Source organism: Metarhizium brunneum, chromosome 4, assembly GCF_013426205.1.
Source record: "Metarhizium brunneum chromosome 4, complete sequence".
NCBI classification, from domain to species: domain Eukaryota; kingdom Fungi; phylum Ascomycota; class Sordariomycetes; order Hypocreales; family Clavicipitaceae; genus Metarhizium; species Metarhizium brunneum.
In genome coordinates this window covers 2680556-2702519 of record NC_089425.1, presented here as the reverse complement: position 1 = coordinate 2702519, position 21964 = coordinate 2680556, and the positions used below count along the sequence as shown (strand labels likewise).

At 49.3% G+C, this 21964-nt stretch overlaps 6 protein-coding genes across 6 annotated transcripts; 4 read left to right on the top strand and 2 right to left on the bottom strand.

The window, feature by feature from the left end:
- Positions 1 to 861: 861 nt before the first annotated feature.
- G6M90_00g074900 (uncharacterized protein) lies at positions 862 to 1990 on the top strand (the record flags this gene model as incomplete). The annotated part of the gene is made up of 2 exons (XM_066131022.1): positions 862 to 1909; positions 1959 to 1990. The coding sequence occupies 2 exons, from the start codon at positions 862 to 864 to the stop codon at positions 1988 to 1990; spliced, it is 1080 nt and encodes a 359-aa protein (XP_065986979.1).
- A 152-nt stretch (positions 1991 to 2142) lies between these two features.
- On the bottom strand, positions 2143 to 3659 carry G6M90_00g074890 (uncharacterized protein; the record flags this gene model as incomplete). Its single annotated transcript, XM_066131021.1, has 7 exons — positions 2143 to 2274; positions 2337 to 2755; positions 2813 to 3042; positions 3090 to 3173; positions 3228 to 3318; positions 3368 to 3464; positions 3525 to 3659. The coding sequence occupies 7 exons, from the start codon at positions 3657 to 3659 to the stop codon at positions 2143 to 2145; spliced, it is 1188 nt and encodes a 395-aa protein (XP_065987167.1).
- Positions 3660 to 4294: 635 nt separating this feature from the next.
- G6M90_00g074880 (uncharacterized protein) lies at positions 4295 to 5785 on the top strand (the record flags this gene model as incomplete). Its single annotated transcript, XM_066131020.1, has 1 exon — positions 4295 to 5785. The coding sequence occupies one exon, from the start codon at positions 4295 to 4297 to the stop codon at positions 5783 to 5785; it is 1491 nt and encodes a 496-aa protein (XP_065986999.1).
- Positions 5786 to 6495: 710 nt separating this feature from the next.
- Positions 6496 to 9906, top strand: G6M90_00g074870 (uncharacterized protein; the record flags this gene model as incomplete). Its single annotated transcript, XM_066131019.1, has 5 exons — positions 6496 to 6725; positions 6799 to 7632; positions 7693 to 7931; positions 7987 to 8141; positions 9661 to 9906. The coding sequence occupies 5 exons, from the start codon at positions 6496 to 6498 to the stop codon at positions 9904 to 9906; spliced, it is 1704 nt and encodes a 567-aa protein (XP_065987121.1).
- A 4261-nt stretch (positions 9907 to 14167) lies between these two features.
- G6M90_00g074860 (uncharacterized protein) lies at positions 14168 to 14939 on the bottom strand (the record flags this gene model as incomplete). The annotated part of the gene is made up of 2 exons (XM_066131018.1): positions 14168 to 14724; positions 14828 to 14939. The coding sequence occupies 2 exons, from the start codon at positions 14937 to 14939 to the stop codon at positions 14168 to 14170; spliced, it is 669 nt and encodes a 222-aa protein (XP_065987229.1).
- Positions 14940 to 18397: 3458 nt separating this feature from the next.
- G6M90_00g074850 (uncharacterized protein) lies at positions 18398 to 20173 on the top strand (the record flags this gene model as incomplete). The annotated part of the gene is made up of 4 exons (XM_066131017.1): positions 18398 to 18524; positions 18591 to 18880; positions 18939 to 19047; positions 19104 to 20173. The coding sequence occupies 4 exons, from the start codon at positions 18398 to 18400 to the stop codon at positions 20171 to 20173; spliced, it is 1596 nt and encodes a 531-aa protein (XP_065986943.1).
- Positions 20174 to 21964: the final 1791 nt, after the last annotated feature.

Sequence of the window (21964 nt, the reverse complement as noted above, 5' to 3'; positions counted from 1 at the left end):
AGCAAGTGGAGATGAAGGACGCGCTAGCTTATCTTCTTATCTGGGGGAAGGATCGATTCCTTATCTTCAAACAAGAGCTATCTGTGGCATGTGCTCTCAATATACATCAGTGTCGCTACATAATGTTCGTGGGCACAAGTACCGAGCAGCCGATGGCGGCAAGCCACTCCCCGAGATCCGAGATTGAAGGCACCCGGCGACAGGTTCGCTATAAAGTACCCCCGGCAAGTCTCAATACCGAGATGAGCACTTTTGAGAAGCAGTCGAGATTTTCGTCCGATCAATTCTAGGGTTCGGCTGGCTCAAGCGTTTGCCGCATCGTTGGTTATGGCTCATTGAAGAGGACTCTGACAACCAGCAGACATCCCACGAGAACCACTCAACACTGTATGACAGGCAAAAGATCTCGGCAAGGCTGCGAAGAGTGTCGCCGGCGACGGAGAAAGTGCAATGAGCAGAAACCGCGCTGTGGGCAATGCTCGGCTTTCAACAGGACCTGCAAGTACTCGCTGAGACTCGTCTGGGGCAACGCGAAGAAATACAACAAGGCATGTGGCGACCAGCCTTTGCAGAATAGGAACCAACTCATCCCGAGTAAAGGTAGTGTCAACTCTGTGCCTTTAACCTACTTTGTATTAACCGCCAGCAGAGGATAGCCATGGTCCACGGGCAAATGAGACGAAGCAACTCGCTCGGGAACCCCCTGAGCTCTCGAGGGTTTTGCCTCGATCCCTGCCCAATGGTATCCAACTGCCGCCTAAATATCGGAGGCTCCTAAGCTACTTTGTCGACAATGTCCTTGCCTCTCTCTCTTGTCACCCCTTGATACACGAGGATCTTCGTACAGGCCTGGTCCCCATAATGCTCGAGTCACCTCAGCTCATGTCAGCCTGCCTCGCCCTATCTGCCGCAGGCCTCCTATCCCGAGGAACTCTAGAAATGGATGGCGTCCAAGTCTTGTCGATTCTAAGCCACTTGCAAACCTCGGGTCTTGCGTTATTGCGAAATGCCCTCGGGACGGGACAGATGGTTGAGACGTTGCTAGCCACGTGCCTTGTTTGGTGCCTCACAGATGTCTTTACACATCGTGAGGGCATGTCGTCCTGGCGAGTCCATTTGCAGGGCATCAACGCTCTTTTAAACACAACAGAAGCCCATGACGATATCGCCCCCGCACCCGGTTCCATCCAGTCGGCCATGAGGCATCTATACCAACTATACCTGTCGCTTCAGACACTTCCGTACATTCCGAACTTGGAATCTACAGACACACCAGCGCGATTGGGCGCGCAGCCCTCTCCAATGTTTCAATGGGCAGCCATAGCCAGCCCCGAAATAGACGGCTTCCTCGGCTACAGCAACGAGCTACTAGATGTCTTGCAACAAATCGACCGGCTGTCACAGCTCGGCACTCACGGAGAGGCACAAAGATTCGAGACGGACATGCTTCTCGGCAAGCTCAAAGGCATGATGCTGCGCGACGCCAAAACCCCGCCGCACATCTCCATCGGCATCCCCTTGTCGGCGGAACACGGTCGCGATTTCGCCCTCTGCCACCAAACCTTTCAGCAAGCAACCCTGATCCACCTGTACAGAAGATTATACCACCTCCCGTCGGGGTCTCTGCCGATCCAAGCTGCCGTGCGCTCCATGGAGGAAATGGTCAGCAGCATGATTCAGGGACAACCGTGCCACACCTGGGTCGCCATGGCCATGCCGCTGTTCACTCTTGGCTGTGAGGCGTACACCAAGGAGAGGCAGCTCTTTGTATTGGACAAGATCAACAAGCTCGAGGAGTGTATTGGCTCGCTGCACGTCAAGCTCATCCGGCAAGCGTCAAGGGATGTGTGGAAAGTCCGGGAGCGGCTGGGAGATGGTCGAGGCGACTTGTGCGCGCATCAACTCTTGAGTAAGTACGCGTGTGGCAGTTTCAGACTCCGGCTGACATGGCAATTTAGATGAATTACAGTACAACATTATTCTTTTCTGAAAGCTAAAAATCTGAAACCTTTCAATATTGCTTGAATAGAGGTGTCATGCTATATTTGCCCTCCGGGGTGTCGATTCCAGGTGACTCGGGAACAGTGCTTACGACTCAAATCCAACTCACAAGTCAGTCGTCACCAATTGTTAGCACACGGCTCACAGCTCGTAGCTTTCTCCGGCACTCATCATGTTGCTCAACGGCCCCCTTTTCACCATGATGCTCATCACCTCATAGAGCACGTCGGCCGCAGCCATGGTAGTATGCTCGGCATTGGTATCATACGCAGGCTGTTTTCCGCGGCGGTTAGTTACAATATCTGCTCCGTTTCTCAAGCACGTCGACTACATACCGCCACTTCCACAATATCAGCCGCAATGAGATTGAGATTCTCAAGACCGCGGAGGATGGTCCTGAGCTCCCTGGTTGACCAGCCCCCTGTCTCGGGGGTGCCAGTGGCGGGGGCAAAAGCAGGGTCAAGCGTGTCAATGTCGATAGACAAGTAGACGGGTCTCTGGGTGCCGATGCGACTGACGATCTTGTCAATGATGCCCTGTGTTCCGATGGTGTCAATCTCGCGCGCTTCTACAATCTCGAAGCCGCAGTATCCGTCGTTGTCGTAGTCGCTGGGCCCGCTTAGCGTTGTGCGAATGCCGGCGTGGATGTTGCTGTCGTTGGCGAGCAAGCCCTCTTGGGATGCGTGGTAGAAGTAGGTGCCGTGATTGATGGAGGCGACCTCGGACGGCGATCCGCCAAAGACCTTTGGCTTCCCTGTGCTTATCGTCAGTATGAGCCTCAGACTGGCTGGTGAAGCACCGAGTGGCTTACACGTGTCCAGATGGCTGTCGAAGTGAATCACCGAGACGGGCCCATAGGCGCGGTTGATGGACCGCAGAAGAGGCAAGGTGATGGTATGGTCTCCGCCAAGGGTGATGACACGGGGCAGAGTCCTCCCCTTGATTGCCGGGCCTCGTTTATCAGCGTCTGTGGTGGGCGATCGGGACAGGATCTCGAAATGGCCTTCCTCAATCTGCTTGAGGGCCCATGTGTTGTCGTACCTTGGTCCTGGTCAGCGGCATTCCTACATGGATGGCTGGGGACTCACGATGTGACTGGAATATCACCGCAGTCGAGGACGGTGGCCCAGCTGTTGAAGGGATTGGTTTTGAGTGGGACGTTGTAGCCGCCGCTGACATGCTTGTGAGAAGTTTCTCCGTGAAGCCATGGCAGGGGTATAACATACTATAGGTTCAGTCTGCGGGAGCCTTGTCGAATACCAGAAGGCCCAAAGCGCGCACCGGGACGATATGAAGTTCCGGTATCAAATGGGGCCCCTGTCGAATGTCAGTCATAATATAGTGAAGCCAGGTGCTAGTTCCATACCGATGAAAGCAATGTCGTATTTTGCATCACGATTTTTTAGACAAGGTTCGTAGGGAAGCCGCCCAAAAGTTGAGATGCCGGAGAAGACCGAGTCTGCCTACAGTCGGGTTAGTAGTTTGATTTTGGCAGATGGCCATGGGCATAGAATCTGCATCACCTGTGTGCCGCCGTCCCCAGGCAGCATGTTGTACCATAAGGACTGATGAGGTCCGGCAAGGCTTTTCTGCTCATGTCCCGCATGGGCGGCGGCAAAAGTCACCCAGCCAAAGACCAAGATTGCCGAAGAGACCATTTTGCTTGTTGATTGTATCTTGCGTTTTGGGTTGAGGAAATCCTAGAGCGTTGGGTTTTCTGCAGCGATGCAATTCTTATCCAAGTGATCAAAATGTAGCCCGGAAGCCAGTGAGCGCTGTTATATAGGACCTTGTAGTCAAACTCGTTCTTCCAAACATTGCCACGTCGGTTCAAGCTTCGGATATAATTCATCTTATCAACCTCGTGCCATGTTTATAAGCGGCTATTTCACCAGACACGGTTTAGCGGCCCCGCCTCCACACTTGTTGGCCCCATAATTAAAGCCTCCGGTCCGGAAATCTTTATCGTGGCTATATTGCCAAATCGGGCGAATACTCCTTGGATTCCGATTCTGATAAAAGGTTAAACGTTGTGTAATCGTGCTTCACTATACGCCACAATTAAACCCTTATCGCAACGCGTTTCGCTGCTTGTACATTCCATAGTAAGCGGGACACATGCCTTTCAAAAATCGACTTGTTCAATGTACAATGATACTACAATCTACACAAATATACAGCAAAATCTTGCCAAGTGCCACAGTTGTAATGTAGTATACAACAGCAAAACTCAAAGCCGCCCCGATCGAAACCGCCGTCACCATAAACACTTTCACAAAAAGCAAAAGCTACAATGGAGACACCTCAAGCTCGCGTTACTGCGTTGCCGCCGGTGCCCGAGCCATATACCAACGAAACGACGCCTTTACTCCCCGAAACCCGGTATACAGCCGTACCTCCTCGACCAGAATACGCCAAATGGCTAGGCGAAACGTGGTTTCTAACAAAGGCATCGATACCCATTATTCTCGCCTACATGCTCCAAAACAGTCTGCAGACAACATCCATTCTGGTAGCAGGCCGCCTCTCCTCCGAAGCCCTAGCCGTCTCTGCCTTCTCCTACATGTTCGCCATGGCGACGGCGTGGCTCGTCGCCCTCGGCGGCACCAGCGCCCTGGACACGCTGGCCGCAAGCAGCTTCACAGCCTCCAAGGACAAGCGCAATCTCGGGATTCTCCTGCAAAGAGGGCTGTTGGTCTTGACCGCCTTCTACGCCGTCATCGTCCTCTTGTGGTGCTTTTCCGAGCCTCTTTTCAGGATGCTGGGGCAGCCGGAGCACATTTGCACGCAGAGTTCGCGCTTCCTCCGGCTGCTCGCTCCAGGAGGCCTCGGGTACGTCTGGTTCGAGGCCACCAAGAAATTCCTCCAGGCGCAGGGAATATATCGTCCTGGAACGTACGCCCTGCTCATTGCGTCTCCGGTAAATCTCGTCCTTAATTACCTCTTGATTCACAAATTTGTCTTTGGCCTGTACGGCGCCCCTATAGCCACCGGCATATCATACTGGCTTTCTTTTTGCCTCTTGGTAGCCTATGCGGCGTTTGTCAAGGGCAGCGAGTGCTGGGGTGGGATTCAACTCAAGAGGGCTATGGCCAACTCGCTGCCCTTTGCTAAGCTTGCCCTTCTGGGTTTCGTCCATGTCGGAACCGAGTGGTGGGCGTTTGAGATTGTCGCTCTGGCCGCGGGCCGCCTTGGCACGACTTCGCTTGCCGCCCAGTCTGTCGTCATGACTGCCGACCAGATTATCAACACGATCCCGTTTGGCCTCGGCGTGGCAGAGTCGGCGCGCTTGGCGAATCTTCTGGGGGCCCGAGACCCCGTGGCGGCCAGGCGGTCTGCCCATTGTGCCGCTTGCCTCTCCGTCTTGTTTGGCTCCGTCATTCTCAGTATTCTATTGGCAACAAGATATTCGATCGGGGGGCTGTTCAACAGTGACGAGCGCGTCATTGGCCTTGTTGCGGACATTATTCCCTACGTGGCCTTGTTCCAGATCGCGGATGGGTTGAACGGCAGTTGCGGCGGAGCGCTGAGAGGCATGGGACGTCAATGGGTTGGAGCTCTTGTCAACTGCGTAAGCTACTATGGGGGCGCCCTTCCCGCTGGCATCTATCTCGCCTTTCATGGATGGGGGTTGGCCGGTCTCTGGGTAGGACAATGTGTGGCCTTGTCTCTCGTGGGCATCTTGGAGTGGATTATCGTGGGCTTGAGCAACTGGGACCACGAGGTGCAAAAGGCCGCTGGTCGATTGGGCGAGGATAGCCAGGAGCACAACTTGCCTAGATAGTAGCCATAGATCTGGGAGAAAGTAAAATTTACACGTCAAGTTTCCGCTCTGTACTTGAACTCGTCTTGCCCATAGCCAGGAGCTTCCCTATTCCAAATCAACCAATACCTTTCTTGAAACCAAGGTAGCGATTACAGACAAATCCAAATTGTGAATCAAGTCTTCAAGTATCTATTTTTCTTGCTGCTGATAACTCGTAGTCAAACTGGCCAATCAGAGTACATGGCTTGAACGAGATAAGGTTTAGACACCAGGCAAGTGTCTCGCTGATAAGGCGCGTAAATTTCCGTTCATGGTAATTTTATGGCCCTCACGCCAAGCCGCCCGAGCCGGGAGTTGTGTGACGCTATTTGTGCGGCTGAAGATCGACAATTCTGCGGCTCTAGACCCAATTTCCACCGATTGGATTTTCGAAATGTGCGCGCGATCATCGGAGCTGTGACAGCACAAATCAGCCGACTCGCCATGGCTGGCCAGAGGAGAGACTGGACGTGATAAGAAGTTGGCGTTTCAGGCCACCACCATAACCGCCGGAAAACGCTTCGATGATAAGGCAAACACTATCATCACACAGTGCTGTATATAACATCAAATACGAGTGTCAGTTTTAATACACCCAGCCATGGTTCTTTATAGTCATGAAAATCTTTTCGTTGAATCAGTCTATAATTGATGAGTCAATTCCGTGAACTTGTTAAATCCTTGGCAACATGGTCATCTCCAAGACGATACAACACGGCAGCAACCACGAAAAGCCCGCCGTTGTTACTGATTCAGTAGGTTCGAATGCAGATGCATCACCGAGTCATGAAACAACCGAATTTGTCTTGAGCAAAGATGGCTTCAAGCTGTTTCCTCAGCCTATCCTTGGCGACCATCTCGACCCTTTAAACTGGTCATTCGCCCAGAAACACATCATCTTGGCCATCATCATGTCCATGTGCGTCGAATACACGGAGCTCTGGGCTTCCATCTTGTAATACACCTCGTGCTAACGTGTCCCGCATTGTCAGCTACTTCATGTTTACGTTTATAACGACCACAACGGTGCCCTCCTTCCCGGAGCTCGAGGAAAACTACGCAGCCAGCCTGGAGCAGATGAATTGGACGGTTGCCATTCCTGCTCTCGGCCTCGCTGTCGGGCCTTTGCTGTGGGCTTCCCCAGCAGACATCATCGGACGTCGTCCCATCATCATCTTGGGCACCGCCATGGCCCTGGCTGCTACGGTAGGCGCTGCGCTTGCCCCAAACTACTCGGGCTACATGGCGGCGCGTTTTTTCCAGGGTCTCGGCGTCAGTCCTGCCTCCAACGTCGGTCTGGCCGTTATAAACGATTTATTCTTCGAGCATGAGCGCGGCCAAAAGGTGGGACTCTGGGTTTTGGCCATCGATTTGGGTCTCTTGTTTGGCCCTCTTATAGGCGGAGCGGTAGATCTCGCCGGCTACGTTTGGATTCAGTGGTTGTCTGCCATACTGTTTGGCGTGATGCTGCTTGCCGAGGTGCTTCTACTGCCCGAGACCTTGTACCCGCGGCACCTCATGTTATCCGAGCAACACCGTAGACGGCACCCATGTACCGATGCCGACAAGGCCGCACCCAGTTACCATGATGCTGAGCGCTCCAAGATACCAAGAACGAAGAAATTGGCATTTATGAATGTTGCTCCGGTGCCGGGTGTCCGGCATCCGAAACTATTCGACACCATTTATAGGTTTATCAAGACTTTCAAGTATGCTGTAGTTCCTATTTCCATCATGACATACTGCTTTGGCTGGTACTGGTGGGTGTTGTCGGTGGTCACACTTGTTCCTACCGCATATGCGCAATATTCTCCGCAAATTCAAGGGTGAGCCTCACAAAGAATGTTCCGGCGTTAATTACAAAGCGCTCGCTAACTAGTTTAAAGTGTCCTTTATCTTGGACTCATCATCGGTACTCTAGTCTCTGAAGTCTGTTGCTCCGGCAGCCTGAGCGACTATATCGTTCTTCACCTAAGCAAGCGCAACAACAACCAAAAGACTCCGGAAATGCGCATCTGGCTCGCCTATCCCGCCGCTACTCTTACGGCAGTGGGATTGATTGTGTGGGGAGTCAGTGTTGACCGCGGTTACCACTGGATAGTCGGTCAAGTTGCTTTTGCCATCTGTAAGTCTTCCCTAGCACCACCCATCTTGGGCTTCGGCTAATCGTGGCCTGAAAGTTGGCGCCGGAATCCAGATGGGCAACACAGCCGTATGCTCATATGTAGTGGATGCCTATCCTATGCAAAGCATGGCCATGATGACTTTCTATGCCGTTATGCTCAATTTATCTGCATTTATTGACCCCTTTTTCGTCGTTCCGTGGGTCGAAAATGTGGGTTTTACTTGGACTATGGCAGGTCATGCCATTATCACTATTTTCTTTTGTATACCTGTCCTCGCATTGCTTCACAGATTCGGAAGAAGCTTGCGTGACAAATCGGGTCAGCCGACATGGGTGAATCCTGAGTTTGAGCGATGTGAAGGTGATGGTGCAAGTTGGTGTTAGTAGCCGAGCGTGAATCCCAGCATGATGCTTGCAATAGGGGTACAGAAATCAAGACTTCCTACAGTATATACGTATATTGTCTCTTAGTCTGCTTAGTATTGTCGCGTCAAACATTCTGGGCTACGAGGCATGTCTTATTAGTTATCCGAATAGGGTTTCACATGTTTTACATGGACATTTCGCGTTCCGGTCGATATGCTAGGCTTGCTTTCATTGGAAATCTCCTGAGCCTCTCCTTGTCGGGATCTGCTAGCTATGGGAGCAAGGACGTCTGACAAGCGCGAAGCTTCTTGCTATATGCCTTGTAAACTTTGCGTGGGCACGCTCCTGACAAAGACGAGCGCCGTCCATGTCGCTTTTCTTGGAGATGCCAGTATTTATTGCTGCTCAAATCTCTAATGGGCACACGAGCAGCGTCGAAGCCTCTTGTTCTAGCTTGTCGCCTTCTTCGAGGGTCAAAATAGCCCGTTTGGATGCCTGCTCGTCGGGTTTGATTGCTTCAAGGGTGGCGATGAGGTCATTTGACTTCCTACAGAGTCCAAGGCCGCTCGTGGTGCGGTTATCCTATTCATCCAGATGCAAGTGTGCACGCAACTAATCTTGGCCTAGATTTACGTAACCGCTGGGGCAGAAGAAAAGGTTCAGTTTTTTGTGAAAAAGCATCAAATTCCCCGCGGGCACATTTTGCACTCGCGAAACGACGCTTTTCTCGACAACGTCATGGCAGAAACCGGGAGAAGAGGCGTCGGCCTTCCACTAACAGAGGATGAAATGAATATACATGCAGCATTTGAATCTATTGGCCTAGACTCGCTCGTGAGTATTGAGATCCCAGTGCCGTAACTGGTGGCTGAGGACGCTCGGACTGGAGACAACAGCGTTGGCGATTGTGAAGGGGCTGCGGATCGGAAGAAAAACTACGACGAGGGGCCAGATCTTTCATCGGATGTCGCGAACAATGCGTCTTTGGTGAACCACATGAGATAATGCTAGTAATTATCTACCAGAGTTGTCTTGATTACAGTTCAAGTTGTGCTCTTAATGATGGACTTGAGTTATTTCATCCTTAGTTGCTTCTACTAGCCTTGGTCTTGTAACCAGGTGTCACGGTGTTATCCGGGCAAACTCAACAATAATTGCTACCCAGGTGCCGCTTTTAGCCGCCAAGACTTGTGGGGCATTAATGCTGCACATCCCATAAACGGCCTAGTGTGGTTCGGTTCGGCCCGAAACACCAAGCCGTTTATAACCCTAGGGTTAACCTTGAGTTCGGAGCCACATTGCAGAACAACTATGCCAATGCCAGGATCACGCCAGTCCATGATTCTTACCTTCATGAATGGAGTGGGTCAACACCGAGATTGCCTGCTTCTCTATTGTCATGTCGCCATGGTTCTGCACAGGTTGGACGTCTCTCGAACTGGCCAAGTCCCAGAAGGTCAAGATCACGTTCAAGTCGAGAAACGGCGGGCATGTGATTAAGAACCTTAACATCGATATACTCGGACACCTCTTCTATAAGTCGGCGACTATGGAATCGCAGAGCTTCAACTGGTGCCCTACCAACATGCTGGACATGCCCCCCAGCTGAGAATGGGCAAGAGGTTGTTGTCAGGCTACTGCTTCACGATATTAGCTTTTGCTACTAACTCTAAATATATTACTAAAAAAGCTAGTATATAAATTTATAGCTAGATATATAATAAATAGAAAACAAGCATAGGCGTTAAGGATAAAGATAAAGATATATAGTATACTTCTACGTAGGGTTTACTTAAGTAATAAGGTGATTTAGGTTTAAGGATTTAATTCTAGAAAATTCCTTAAATGCTCAATGTGATAGCACAGCCTGAGATAATGATGAGCCGCGGGGTCACAGCTCCTGTACTCCGCACCGACGCCCCCCTTGGTTTCAATGTTTCCAATGTTCTTGAACCAGGGAGAGCCCTGGCCTCTCTGGCATAAAAATACAATAGTTCGAAACGTCGACGGGTACGTACAAACGAGTCCGGCCCTACAGGACTGAGCTGGGAGCTGATTACCTCGATAGGTATTTCTGATCGATATCTGTGTGTAAGTTGGCCAAGACGCAGTGCCAGACGGTTTTTACTTGGTCAAATTTCACTTTCAGCCAGGACCAACAACTTTCGGCCGTGGGCCTTTCCACATTGCGTTGATCATGTGCATATTTGTGGGCTAGTGTTCGAAGTCCTTGGTCGTCGGCAGTTCCAGAAATCTCGCCACAGCATGATGCCCATCGCCGCTCTCCGGTACTGTTCATCTCTGCGTACGTTCCTTTCGACGCCTGCATCAAGGAGCAGCTGCAATATGTCTAAACGACCGCGCTCTGCGGCACCTTCCAGAGCCGTCCTGCCATGAATACTAGCAGCTGGCGCATTGACGTCGGCACCATTGTCAAGAAGGAGCGGAACAAGTTCTGCATTTTGTTTCCCCACTGCATAAGGAGGGGCGAATCCTAGAATGGCGTGTTTGTTCTGTCTGGAGTAGCACCCATGTTTAAAAGCAATGTAACAACCCCACAATCCTCCGCATACACTGCTTCGATGAACATCTTTCCGGCAAAAGCTGCAACTGTCGGTTCCGTGATGAACAAGAAAATTTGGAGGAGCTTATCACTTATGCCGCATCACTTGTGCCCTGTCACTTATGCCCAGTCACTTATGCCCTGTTACTGCAGAGGGCACAACTTCGTAAGCACCAACGCATCATAGTGAATCCGCAGTGCCAGACTTGGCGCCGGGGAGATGTTGTTGGATGCGGATCGGGTTTCGCAAGCATCGAGTTGTCGATTGATAGCCGGCGCCATTGGCAGGCATCGTTGCTAATACTGACCTGCGTGCATCGTCAGACTTCAAATATTGTGACTGGCGGCTGCCCACTGGACCACTACTACATGTATGCAACTGGCCTCATTCTCGTCACTTGGAAATACTACCATAATATGCCGGCAAGTGAACAAGCCCACCTCAACCTCAGTCTAGTCAGTACCATTGGCTATTCCTGGCAGCATGGTTACCTTAGGCGTCGTGAGGTATCAATAATGCTGGCTTGCACATACAAGCAGCGTCAGTCCTCAGTCTCACGGCTATAAAGCTTCCCCGGGGCCCAGCGACATGCCATTGCGAATCTCAAACTCATCCTTATACCAGGACCCCGACTTCGTTTACTATTACTATCACCAAGCAACCACGTTAATTCCTGTCCGGCGCAATCGCTCAGTTGATCATGATTTCCAACAAGATTCCCGCCTATCTTGTCTTTGCTGCCCTCATAGCAGCCTTGGTTTGATGGACAGCTGGTTCAGTTTTGGTCTTGTGTCAGACACGCCCGGAGAGGGTTGTAGGCTTAAGCCGCACTACTCGAGGCAATACGCAGCAATCAACTTCACAGTTGGTATTTCGTATGCCAGAGACGGTGACTAGCCCGAAACCCAGGAGTCAAGACCATGTCGCTCATTCACATAGAACATCAAAGCTGTGGAGACCTTCTGTCGACAAACGGCAGTCACTCACTTCCTATGCAAGAAAGTAGCCATTCACTCTCTTAAATAGGAAGTAAAGAGCCTCTTAGATTGTCCAAAGAATCATGGTATCACATTGTATAAAAGTTCAAGAATCTTCACGATAAGCTCCGCATATGTATAGTTACAAGTCGCAATGTTTAGCTGCGATTCGCCGACTTGAAAGTCATTTGCGAGAACGTGAGACTACCAAACGACATCCTAGCCGGCTCTAGCTGACTTGAACTGCCGAATGTGAGGTTCCAGCCTCTATTGTATTACTGCCAGCAGGTACATAACATGGCTTGTTCTGTCAGATTCTGATTCCACCATCCTTTACGCACCAGGACTGCCAGGGAATCTTCCCAATGTCAAAGGGTCCTATTTGGGTACCAAGGCATATTTTCCGGGCCTGTGAAAGTTGTGCCGAGTTGGGTGCTCAGTTTTGCTGCCCCTACACAGAGGACTTGTTTCGGCATCACACTGATACCAACCAATGTCTCAGCCATGAGTTGACAGCAGTCTCTCTCCAAATGACATGTCGGGAAGCGGCGCTCAATGAATCTGCACCAAGGACTCAATCCCGGAGGGCAAAACAGTTAACTCAGGCGCGTGGTATTATCTGAGGTCGGGACATGTCACATAGCAAGATTTTTTAGGATAGCTTAGACAAAGTGAGAGGCTCTAGATTCCTGATTTAAAAAGCAGAAATCTTTTATTATATTTTATTATATTTTATTATATTTTATTATATTTTATTATATTTTATTATATTTTATTATATTTTATTATATTTTATTATATTTTATTATATTTTATTATATTTTATTATATTTTATTATATTTTATTATATTTTATTATATTTTATTATATTTTATTATATTTTATTATATTTTATTATATTTTATTATATTTTATTATATTTTATTATATTTTATTATATTTTATTATATTTTATTATATTTTATTATATTTTATTATATTTTATTATATTGTGACGGACTAGCCCGATTAGGCCATCGCGGGTGCTAGCCGCAGTCGTCCCGGGGGTTGCCCGGAGCCCTATAATTGACCGTGGAGCCAAAAGGGTACGTATTGAACAAGTCCCTTATGACTGTTCAATCTAGCACTATACAGACTCGCTACCATCGCTAGGTCTAGGCTCTAGCCTGAGACCATAACATATATTTTATTATATTTTATTATATTAATTTAGTAAGTAGAAATTTATAATAAGATAATAATAAATAAAATAATATATTCTATTAAATTATTAAATTATATAAAAAAAAAAAAGGCTAGCGAATCACCAGGACCCACTAGTAACACAATTAATAGCCGTACCTAGCTAATTCGACAGTAACACACAATTCAAAAAACAGTACAATAATATATTCTATAAGCTCTAAATAAACCTCGTATTAGAATACCCAGGAGAGAATCGGCGCCGTTTTTAGTAGAAGAGAGTGGGCGGAAGTAGATGTCCACGCTGGGACGGACGACTTCTTCGCGTTGCTAGGGACTTCTCACGGCATCGGCCCGACCAGAATGTTGTCGACCTATCCAGAATTATTCTGCCGCCGGGCTATATCGAGGGTGCGAGTATTCTCCCGCGAGCTGAACGGAATGCCGCATCTTTGCTGGTTTTTGGAGGAAGTCCCTCGGACGACGCCGCCGGCGACTGCCCCCGACAGGCCGATGTCGAGAAAAGAGCAACGGAAGCACCGCAAAGCTGCCTCAAAATCCTCTAACTAGGCCGTTCTATTTCGAGGAACTTGGGAATTCCCTTAAAAGTCGATCGTCTCTGATTCAGGTCACAGGGTCAGGAGTCTTTTGACTTGGGGAAGAAAAATTCCTTGGCCGGTAGGGGCATTACACACCCGAGTGTATTTGCTATTCATGGCTGGCCACAGTCATGTAACCTGTGTAGCCCGTCATATCAACTGTGGTGTCGTTACTCATTTCATGGAAGTCGAATGCGAGGGGCCAAAGCTCGACAGACGCAACTGATGAGAATAGACGCAGCCCGCGGCTGATCTGGAGCCCGATGACGGATATGTCATCTGGCACTATCCTAGGGTATAAAATGCGCGGAATCCCCTGTCGATCCTAAGAATCTTGATTCTGTTGATGTGAGGAACCTGCTCGCCTCTCTGAGGGACACCTATATGAGTCTGCGCGTCTGAACCCCTTGTTGGTTGGGGTGCCGCGATAGGTGACCAGTAACCTCAGCAGTACCGCCCAGCTATTTGCCAGAGCGCATATGGGAGCCAACCAATGGACTTGAACTGCCAGGTGAAGCCAATTCGAATTCGCAGACTCCGTAGATGACTATAAACCTTTCGACTCCTCCAAGCGAGCTGCGTCTCTCGCCTCACGTCTTTCGTAATTCCTGAACTCCCGTTTCTCATATTGGTCCATGATCCACCTGTCGCTCTGCTCTCCAGTCCCTTGCCACGATATCCACTTCTTTACATCCATGTACCGAGAGCTAGGCCCAAATAATGGTTGGTCTCCTTCGAGCTTCTCCCACATCTCGATAACATTGGGGTGTGCCCGCCAAACTAATACTGGATCAGGTTGGAGGCCAAGCACTTCAGCTTCTCTAGCCTCTAGGCCCATAACAAAATCAACAGCTACCTCCAGTGTAGTTTTCACGGCCTTTCTATTCATCCCTTCCACATAGCCACGAATTTTGTCCTTGATAGAGTCAAATTTAATAGGCGCGCTAAGGCCATCTTCTATCCCCGTAGATACCAAGATGACGGGAAGTGGGCCTATATGCTTAGAATCCTCTTTATTATACGCCTTTGAACAGATGATGACGAGCAGTGCGCGGAACAGTGGCTGCAGAATATGATTTATAGTCGACGCCGTCCCATCTCGCTCTATGGCGTATTAGCCTATAGACATGGCGTCGCCTTTCTGTTTTATCGCATATAGCTTTATTCAGAGAAATAAGGGTGGTGATAGTAGATCGAGAAGGCACACTTTCCTCAGGGACGTCGCGTGGCTCTATAGGCTTGCAAATAAATCGCATATGATCGATCTCGCTCTGGTATGGACGAAACCATCGGCGGTAAACGTAATTGTGGAGCACCATCTTTAATAGCGCCGTTTTCGGATCCGGCAGAATGTAAAAAGGCACCGACTTGTTGCATGTATCACAAAAGTCTCGGCCTGACATCCGGGGCAAACAGTCCATGTGTAAAACTGACGGATAATAGATATTGCCGGTCGCATAAAGATACATGAAGTGTCGATGAGCTCCTTCTTCCTCGGAGCGTTCTAGAAAAAACCAGTGTTCTCGAGTAGATGGCGGCCCGTGTAGTGGCAAAAAAGGGGGTGCGATTGGTGCAGCCATAGATGATGACGACTAGAAAGATGAAATGATTAAACTTTGAGATGAAGCCTGGGCAGTGAAGATTAGGAAGATCGATTGACTTATTTTGCAGAATAATTGAAGAGAGACAGGAGGAATTACAGGTTACTTACGAGCGCAGACCTTCTTAACATATGTTATGTGTGGCCATTTTAGGTTTCTCGAGTGAGTCACTCGCACAAACTAAATTTTACTTCTAATCACATAATAGCTCGGGCTATCTGGTAATAGCCTTTATTGGCACGTCGCTATACAAAACTAGTCTACTAATATGTTACAAGACCGTGATGCCAACCATCAAGTTGTCCTCGGGGTAGGCAAAACGGGCGAGACCACTGGCCTTTCAATTATCCTCTGTCGGGGACCGCCTGCGGCTCGCTCTGGCCTGTGGTCATGCTTCGCCTGTCAGCGACCAAAGATTCAAGCAGGCAAGAAGTGCTTGCAAATCTAACAAGACGGAAATTCTGTGTTGCATTTCACTGTGCCACCGTGTGACAAGGGCCTAGTGAGGGCTTAAGGTGATAGCTTAATTCAGCTAATAACAAGTCTTGGTCATTAAAGGTCTTTGGTTTCCTTCAAGGCCTGGATGATTAAAGAGCTCTATTTACAAAAGAAGTCGGTGAGAGCCTTATGCCCTAGGTCTCGTGAAGATATCCCTCGTCTAGGCGTGTTCAAATATTTGTGTAGTATGTAAACTTTTCATTGCTTCTCTGGAGCCGACGGCGTAGGGCTTAATATATCATCTTGGAGGCGTCTCTAGTGAGCGATTCGAGCTGTCGGAGCATCCTTGTTGTGTCGCATGGCTGTGCATACCCCTGCAGTCACACGACTTGAGGTGATTCCGTACAGCGCCCATTACACTTTCAAGTTCGAACCCAGACATGTAATAAGGGGCTTTTGTGTGGGGAAGTGCTTGACTCGTATCCCGTAGCAACTGAGCATTCAAGCTGCCAAGCAACGTATGAGTTAGGGATGAGACATGAGCATTCGGTAGATGGCGCTAGATGGACCAATCTAGTTTGTGTCAACTGCTTCTGGCTCTGGCATTGAGCGGCTCTTGTATTCGGGCAGGCCTTGAAACGTCACAGATGCATGTCGGACATGTTTTCGAGCACACAGGCGGATAACTGTGTTGAGGGTCTCACGTGATCGCGTATAGGCAAACAGCCTCGCTTGCGGATGAACAGCCATGCGCACTGTCGCACTTTCTTCTTCCTCCAGCCCTTTGCTTAGACCTTGGACGATTATCATTATCAGAATAGAGCATGATTTTGCCATCCTTGCCTTTGCATCTAGCCTTTTCATAGACTAATCTGTTGTCAAACGTGGTGCATTCTTTCTGACAATGTAGTTGAGACTGAGACTCGGTGTTTACGTCTGGTATTAATTACGGCGGAGCTCTGCCTATGCATTATCAATTAGAAACACCTGATCGACAGAATAGCGTCGGGTCAAGCCAAACGCGCCAGATTGGGACCGACGACGTCACATGTGCCAGTCATGTGCACAAAAACCACCAGACCTCACGTGCAAGTCCAAAAATGGAGCTCCACACTCGAGGCTGCATCATCTTGGTACCAGACCTTACGTGCGACAAGACGGAACGAATCGCGGCTTGACTCAGGCTGCCATGTGGGCAGGATTGGATGAGTTCGGGCGGCAATGGACAGCATGGATACAGGGCGCGAGTAAGAAGGATTCGAAACATTCGGCCAGGCGACGACGGTATCAGGCCATGTGTATCACAGACTGTTTCATCTCGCCGCGACACGAGCTCTCATCCTACGGCTCCCTTCCTCAGAGCGCCATTGCCATGGTGCCATGATGCTCCCGTCGCCACGACGATCCGATCAGCTCTGGCATTCAACAGATCCTTCCCGAAAATCTGTTTTCACTAGACGTTTTCTACGTCGCCATCTCGCATCGAGCAAGCGCAGTAGGCTCCACGTCGTTGAGAAGTGACGGCAACATTGGCCGCGCAACTACAGGAACTTCTTGAGCTCCATGTCAGCCAAACTATTTTCTGCTTCGAAAATAAGCTTGATACTGTCCCTCTACGAGTTCGGAATGGACTGCCCGCTGGGCCTTGTCAAATCATTTCTCTCTACCACCATCCTGGTTGTTCCGGTTAGAAACGTCAGAAATCGGCCCCTGTCATGCGTTATTGCCGCAGTGCCATTATTCAGCTTACTCTCGTCTGTTTCTTCTCGGCGCGCACCTCCTCTTCTGGCAACGCCCCCGCCTTGCCGAGTATTGAATCGAGGTAGTGACATCTCTTGGACCGGCTGCATCGTGGGGACATGATGTAGCCCTGCGCTGGAGAGGAAGCAGAGTTGCAAAGGGGCAAGAGATTGTCCAGGGAAAACGCAATCTACGCCATCTATTTAGGGCACAGCAGTCAATCGCTACGCTAAAAATAACAACTACAAGCCTGCTAGACTAAAACGATGATGCGATTTCCATCGCTGGCTTTCATCCAAGGTTGCATCGGGGTGAGGCACCGCAAATCTGCTACCCAAGGTGGAATGAGATGACGATGCCGCTTCATAACATCTCTTGTCTTTCTGCCCCGGTTGATCTTGGATGCGCCCCTTTGAATGCCAATTCTTCCCCGCCTTTCTGCCTTGGTCAAGACGGATTTCGAGCCCAACTCAGCAAGCATAGCTCGTGGCCTTTCCAAAACCCCCAATGTCTCAAGAAATATCCCACAATTTTTGGTGTTCCGAATTTGCTCACTTTCCGAGTACGCGCCTGGCCCAAAGACACAAAGGCAAAGTGATACACTGCGAGTCAGAATCCCCTCCTTTGGTATGTTCCCGCTTGACAACGCAACGAGTGCCCTGAAAGCCGAAACACATCAATTTGCATGAATTGCGAGTGCAGACGAAACCGTTTGTCTGCGTTGGCCAAGTTTGACCCGGATTTTTGTGCTTCACACAAGGGATGACCACGAGATTCAACGCCGAGTCTATATAATAACTCGCATGAGCCCCAATGTAGTCAAGCAGCTTTCTGCAGCTTCCTACAACTAATCGTCGCATTTGTATCTTTACATTCTCTCATTAACATTCTTCGGAGCTGGGCTCCTCTGCACCCCCGACATTCTGACCATCACCCTCTTTCCCTTTTTTTCGCCGCACGTGCTTTGGCCAGCTTCTCTTCTGTAGCTCACAGCAGATATGGCCTATCATTTAAGTCTCCGGCGCCTTCTCGCCTTGAGCGCGCTATGCTCTCTGGGCAGCGCTCATTCCAAGATCCAAAAGGCGTCTTGTGATGGAGGAAAGACTTCGAGTATTGGAATGGGCAGTAAGTCGCGAGCCCTGCCAGCTATCCCTTTCAGCCATTGCCTTTTATGCTAAAACACTTATCCAGCGAACCCAAATATTCCCATCGACGGCGAGGACCCCACCCCGTTCCAACTGGATAGTCCTATTATCCGAACGAAAGAAAAGGACAATCTCCTAGTCAATGGATGTGGGCGGACCAAGCTGCAAACGAATATTGACGTGGCAAATGAAACGGAGATTGCGATTCAAAACAACCAAATCGCAAATTGTAAGCCGGGAGATACCCTGACTATGACGGTTTTCGTCGTCAACACAGACGGCTCCGGTCCCTACTTTGCCGACATTGACGAGAAGAGCAATGTGGGAATCTTCCGAGTGAGTGCTCTTCTATCTTGCAGCGTGAAGCTATCTCCCAAACTAATGGATCGACTAGGAACTTGGCAAAGTTGATGGCATCGACGGAAAGAATGGTATTCAACGAAACGCATTTACAGCTTTCGATGTCCAGATCCCACTGCCTACTGATATGAAATGCGAGGGCGGTAAGTACCCCAATCCAGACTCCGGGACTGCAAATGTATGCTGACTTTGGGAACAGGCAAGGACCTCAATGCATGCACTCTCCGCATTCGTAACCTGGCTGACGCTGGGCCGTTTGGCGGCTGCGTGGCGTTACAAGATGTCACGAAAGGCGGTGCAGGAAACGGAGGTGCAGGAAACGGAGGTGCAGGAAACGGAGGTGCAGGAAACGGAGGTGCAGGAAACGGTGGTGTAGGAAATGGTGGAAATGGTGGAAATGGTGGTCTAGGCAACGGCGACCAAGGAAACAATGATCTAGGAGATGGCGGCCTAGGAGGAAATGGAGGTCAGGGAAATAAGGGTCAAGGAAATAAGGGCCAAGGAAATAAGGGTCAAGGAAACAAAGGCCAAGGAAACGGTGGTCTAGGCAACGGCGACCAAGGAAACAATGATCTAGGAGATGGCGGCCTAGGAGGAAATGGAGGTCAGGGAAATAAGGGTCAAGGAAACAAAGGCCAAGGAAACAAAGGTCAAGGAAACGCGAAGAATCCTATCAACAGACGAGGGATGAGAATCAAGCGGGCTGAAAACGCCAAGCAGGGTGGGAAAGGCGGCGACGGTTCGAAGAATACCGGTACTGGCAACAGGAAACCGGGCAACGGTAACCAGAATACTGGAGCTGGCGGTAACCAGAATACCGGAGCTGGCGGTAACCAGAATACTGGAGCTGGCGGTAACCAGAATACCGGAGCTGGCGGTAACCAGAATACCGGAGCTGGTGGTAACCAGAATACCGGAGCTGGTGGTAATCAGAATACCGGAACTGGCGGTAACCAGAACAGCAACAACGGAGGCGTTCGATCGCCGGATGATATTACCACAGCCGACACTCTCGATATTATCCTGAAAGAACAGCAGATTAGCCTCAAGAGCTTGGAAGATTTTCTCAAAAACGGCGGAAAGAACCAAGGTGGAAACCCACAGAATGGCCAGAATAACGCCGGGAATGGTCAAACTGGTGGCAACCAAACTGGTGGCAACCAAACTGGCGGCACCCAAACTGGCGGCACCCAAACTGGCGGCACCCAAACTGGCGGCAACCAAATTGGCGGCAATCAAAAGGGCGGCAAGCAAAAGGGTGGCAATTAAATTGGTGGCAGTCAAATCAGGGCAAGTAAGGCTAAGTAGTAACATTAAGAGCCAGGCCTGGGGTGCGGAGAAAGCAAAGCAGTGTAATCATTGTGACTAGTCTAGCAGGTTCTAGTTCTTAGTAAAGGCCTTTTCTTTTGGTTGACATGGAGTACTCGTTGGCAACTAAGTAGGCAAGAGTCGCAGGCGGGTAATTGGAATTGGTGAGAGAGATGTGTCAATATTATTTGGCGAATAAAGAGCATTTTGCTCCTGTTTTGATGGTATAGATTTGTCACGGTATGAGGCTGATTGTTCACTAAGCTTCTAATTTGAATTCGTTTATGTTATTGTTTTCTTTCTCGTTGGAAACGTTTATATTATCTGTCACTGTTCTAGAGGGCTTCCCAGTTGTTGAAGTGTGTGATATCTACTCCGAATATTTATGATGTCCCGAAATGACTTCAAACCTACTTGTTCAATTTACCAGAGGTATTTTTTTTCGACTCCCAGAGATGGCGCAGAGCAAGTATACTCAGTTTGGACAGTTACATGAAGAACTTCCATTAGGGGCGAAACATGACCTTTGTTTAGGTGTGAAACTTAGGGGTATTATGACATAACCTTTCCAAAGGAGTACGAGAATGCTCTGTCTATAAAGATTGTCTCAAGGAGAAGAAGAACCCACATTCGCCCTGGAAAACCATGACTCACTAGATGCCTAGACCTAGCTGCGTCCTTCTCCTGTGTTGATGGAGAAGGCAGGCCGGCTATTGTAAGTTCTTATTTTGAAAATGTTAACGACAGTAGCTTACTCTTTTTACTCGCATGTCACGCGATAAGCCAACCCACTTTCGTTTGTACTGGAACGATACTACAGCAATATCCAGTCCCAGCTCTCTCCGCTTTTTGGTCTAGACTCATAGCTCAATCTTTTACTTTGAAAAGTATCTATGATTGTAGTCAAGGTCCGAATTGAACCGCCATCATATATCCAACATTCTTCCAAATCTTTGTCCACGTCAAATTCTTATCACTCCAGAACTGCCTCCTCTAACTTGACAATATAGTGCTAATATGGAGTTGTATAGAGGCTAGCACTGAACGCCAGGATCATATATTATATCACCAAACTGTCGAATCATCATACCGTGGAGCGCGTAGTCAAGGTAACCCCAATAATAGATGGCACACATGTAGAAAGCATTGAGCTAAGATTCAACAATAAAGAACCCCTGAGTGCAGGGTATGGTGTCGCTCAAGCTTGTTCAAAAAACCTTGTCTGAACATTCTTTGACAGTTTACCCTATGTTTTGATACACTTCGGGACCAATTCCCCCCTTCGTTTGAGCTTCTTGTGCATTCCGCTCGACCGAGTCGCCCTTCGGTTCACAATACCACGGCTAGCCGAGCGTATAAATGGCGTTGAAATAAAATGCAATCACAGGCGAGTCATGACATTGTTATTACCATGTCTAGGGCGTCTCGCCTCGATTACAGGCCAACTGGTCTAGAATCCTGCTCTCTTCGCCACCTCGGGCCATAACATGTGGTCTTCCGCCGTCAAAGCAGATGCAGTGACTAACGGTAACCCGCTTCCCCGGAAAAGGAGGTGGAACCGATATGACAATGCCGGCTTGTGAGATCGGTACTATGGATGTAGTATATGCCCACTTGGGCTGTGGGTAGTGAATACCGGTGGCAAGAGGAGCCATGGAGGAAGAAATAACAAGGCGAATTGAATTCATATTACGTATTGAATAGGTACTGCAGGGACACTGTGGCTTCCAGAATATTTCCTGGCCGGCAGGG